Genomic DNA, 2202 nt, shown 5'->3' with positions numbered 1-2202 from the left:
AATGCAAAGTTGGGTTTTGAAAACAACATTATTTGCAAATGGGCCTCCCAAAATACAAGTTTCCCTTAAAAAAAACTATTTTTTATTTTTTTTAAAATTATTTTTAAGAACCATTGTTAATAGGGCCTTGGTTTTTTTTTCTTTTTTAATAAAGATGAAGAGTAGATGAAACATAAAAATAAAAATAAAAATAAAGAACTAGAACTCATTATAATTTGACTTAGATAAAGGCAAAATTGTAAAGTCACATGCTCAATTATTTTCCCACTTATTCTACACTAGTATAAGGTACGCATAGATGTGCTGCACTTATACTTGCTATTTAACCATGTGCTCTTCACTATGTTGCTCACTCTGCACCCACATTTTCATGGAGAAAATGGAAAGCTCCGCAATCCCCCTTTTTGAAGAAGTAGATTTTGAGAAGCTTAGCGATGAGTGTCAACAACTACTCGCAACCCTTCCTAGAGAAAAAACCTGGGATGGAAGCTATTACTATCTATATCAAGGCTTTTGGTTCCGGGCTATACCCCTTCATGGCATCATTCTCTTTCAGAAACACTTCCAGGTAGAAGACGAAGATGTATTAATCATCACTTCTGCAAAATCAGGCACCACTTGGTTGAAGGCCCTCACCTTTGCCATTGCCAACCGAAAAGATTCCCCACTCACTCAGAGCCCTTTGCTCACTACCAGCCCTCATCAACTGGTACGTTTCCTTGAATATGACCTTTATTACATGAAATCGGAGTATCCCGATCTCCAGACCTTCCTCGCCCTAGATTCCTTGCAACCCACCTACCATATGAACTGTTGCCGCCGTCCATTAAAGATTCTAAGTGTCGGATTGTGTACATGTGTCGAAATCCAGTAGACAAATTCATTTCACTGTGGCATTTCGTAAACCACAATCGCCCTGAACCCCTGCAGCCAGATTCACTAGAGGCTGGTCTGGAGATGGTGTGCAAGAGAATTGAAGGATGTGGACCATACTGGGATCACGTGTTGGGGTACTGGAGGATGAGTAGGGAGAGACCAGAGAAGGTGTTGTTTCTGAAATATGAAGATTTGAAAGAGGACATCATCTATCAATTGAAAAGGTTAGCCCACTTCCTGGGCGTTCCTTTCTCTGAGGAGGAAGAGAGACAAGGGATGATAGAGGAAATATCAAGATTGTGTAGTCTTGATAGCCTTAAAAACTTAGAGGTGAATATGAATGGAATGCACACCAGTGGACTTAAAAATAGCAGTTTCTATAGGAAAAGAGAGGTGGGAGATTGGGTTAATTATGTAACCCCTTCCATGGCAGAGCGAATTGAAAATGCTTTTGAAGAAAAGCTCGGTGGCTCTGGTTTATCCTTTAAAATGTCCTGCAACACTAAGAACGAGGATAATTGAGTATTACTTTGTTAGTTGGATTTATATTTAATGTTTTAAGTTTCTTGGTGTTATGCATCCTTGTATTTTAGACTTTTATGTTGATGTAACAGTATATAACCATGAGTGTTGATTTTCTATGCATTCACTCTTTTGCATTATAAAGTTTTCATTTTTTTCATTCATTAATTTCTTTGGAAAGTGTATCATGATTTGAAAATATCAGGTTTGATCAATGTTTTAAGAACCAGACTAGTGATTGAATCGAAAAAGTTACCGGCTCATGGTTCATTGTTTAGATCAGTGGTCGAACCGCGATCAAACCGGTGACGTCATAAATATATAATTTATATATTATATAAAATTTAAAATAATTGTAAGAAATTAAAATTATATATAATTAAAAATTATAATAATATTTCATTTTTATATTTGACATATCAAATTAAATGATGAAGATAAATATAAATGTATTAATATTTTAAATTTTATTAAATAGAACATATATAATATTTAAATATAAAGATATATCTAAAATGAAAAAAAATTATAATATTTAATTTCATTTGCATGTCTTTGTATTTTATTATTTTTAAATTATTATATTAATTAATTTATATTATTTTTATAATTATCATTATATAATTATTATAAAAATAAATGTGAAAGGGTTTTATACAATAAAAATTTGAAAAAAAAAATTAATTTTTTTATATATTTTTATTTGCAAATATAATATAATGAAAAGGTTTCATAACTTAATGGTTCAGCCTTAATTTTTACACCCAAAGGTCCCATACTCGAAAATGGATCAAAAATATGTAA

The 2202-nt window shown here is 32.4% G+C and overlaps 1 protein-coding gene across 1 annotated transcript; it reads left to right on the top strand.

Annotated features, from left to right (window-relative positions):
- The first annotated feature begins 379 nt into the window (after window positions 1–379).
- Window positions 380–1398, top strand: LOC100255876 (cytosolic sulfotransferase 15-like). The gene is made up of 2 exons (XM_019224087.1): window positions 380–709; window positions 931–1398. The coding sequence occupies exons 1-2, from the start codon at window positions 380–382 to the stop codon at window positions 1396–1398; spliced, it is 798 nt and encodes a 265-aa protein (XP_019079632.1).
- The last annotated feature ends 804 nt before the right edge of the window (window positions 1399–2202 follow it).

The sequence above is a fragment of the Vitis vinifera genome, chromosome 13, assembly GCF_030704535.1.
Source record: "Vitis vinifera cultivar Pinot Noir 40024 chromosome 13, ASM3070453v1".
Taxonomy (NCBI): Eukaryota; Viridiplantae; Streptophyta; class Magnoliopsida; order Vitales; family Vitaceae; genus Vitis; species Vitis vinifera.
Note: the sequence above shows the minus strand (reverse complement) of the source record. Positions and strands in the feature narration are given on the sequence as shown.

What these genes read in the sequence shown, in the direction of transcription:
- LOC100255876 (XM_019224087.1), top strand. Translation starts at nt 380, where the DNA reads ATGGAAAGCTCCGCAATCCCCCTTTTTGAAGAAGTAGATTTTGAGAAG. An exon ending in CTACCAGCCCTCATCAACTG is followed by an intron (nt 710 to 930) that starts GTACGTTTCCTT and finishes GAACCCCTGCAG; the next exon opens with CCAGATTCACTAGAGGCTGG.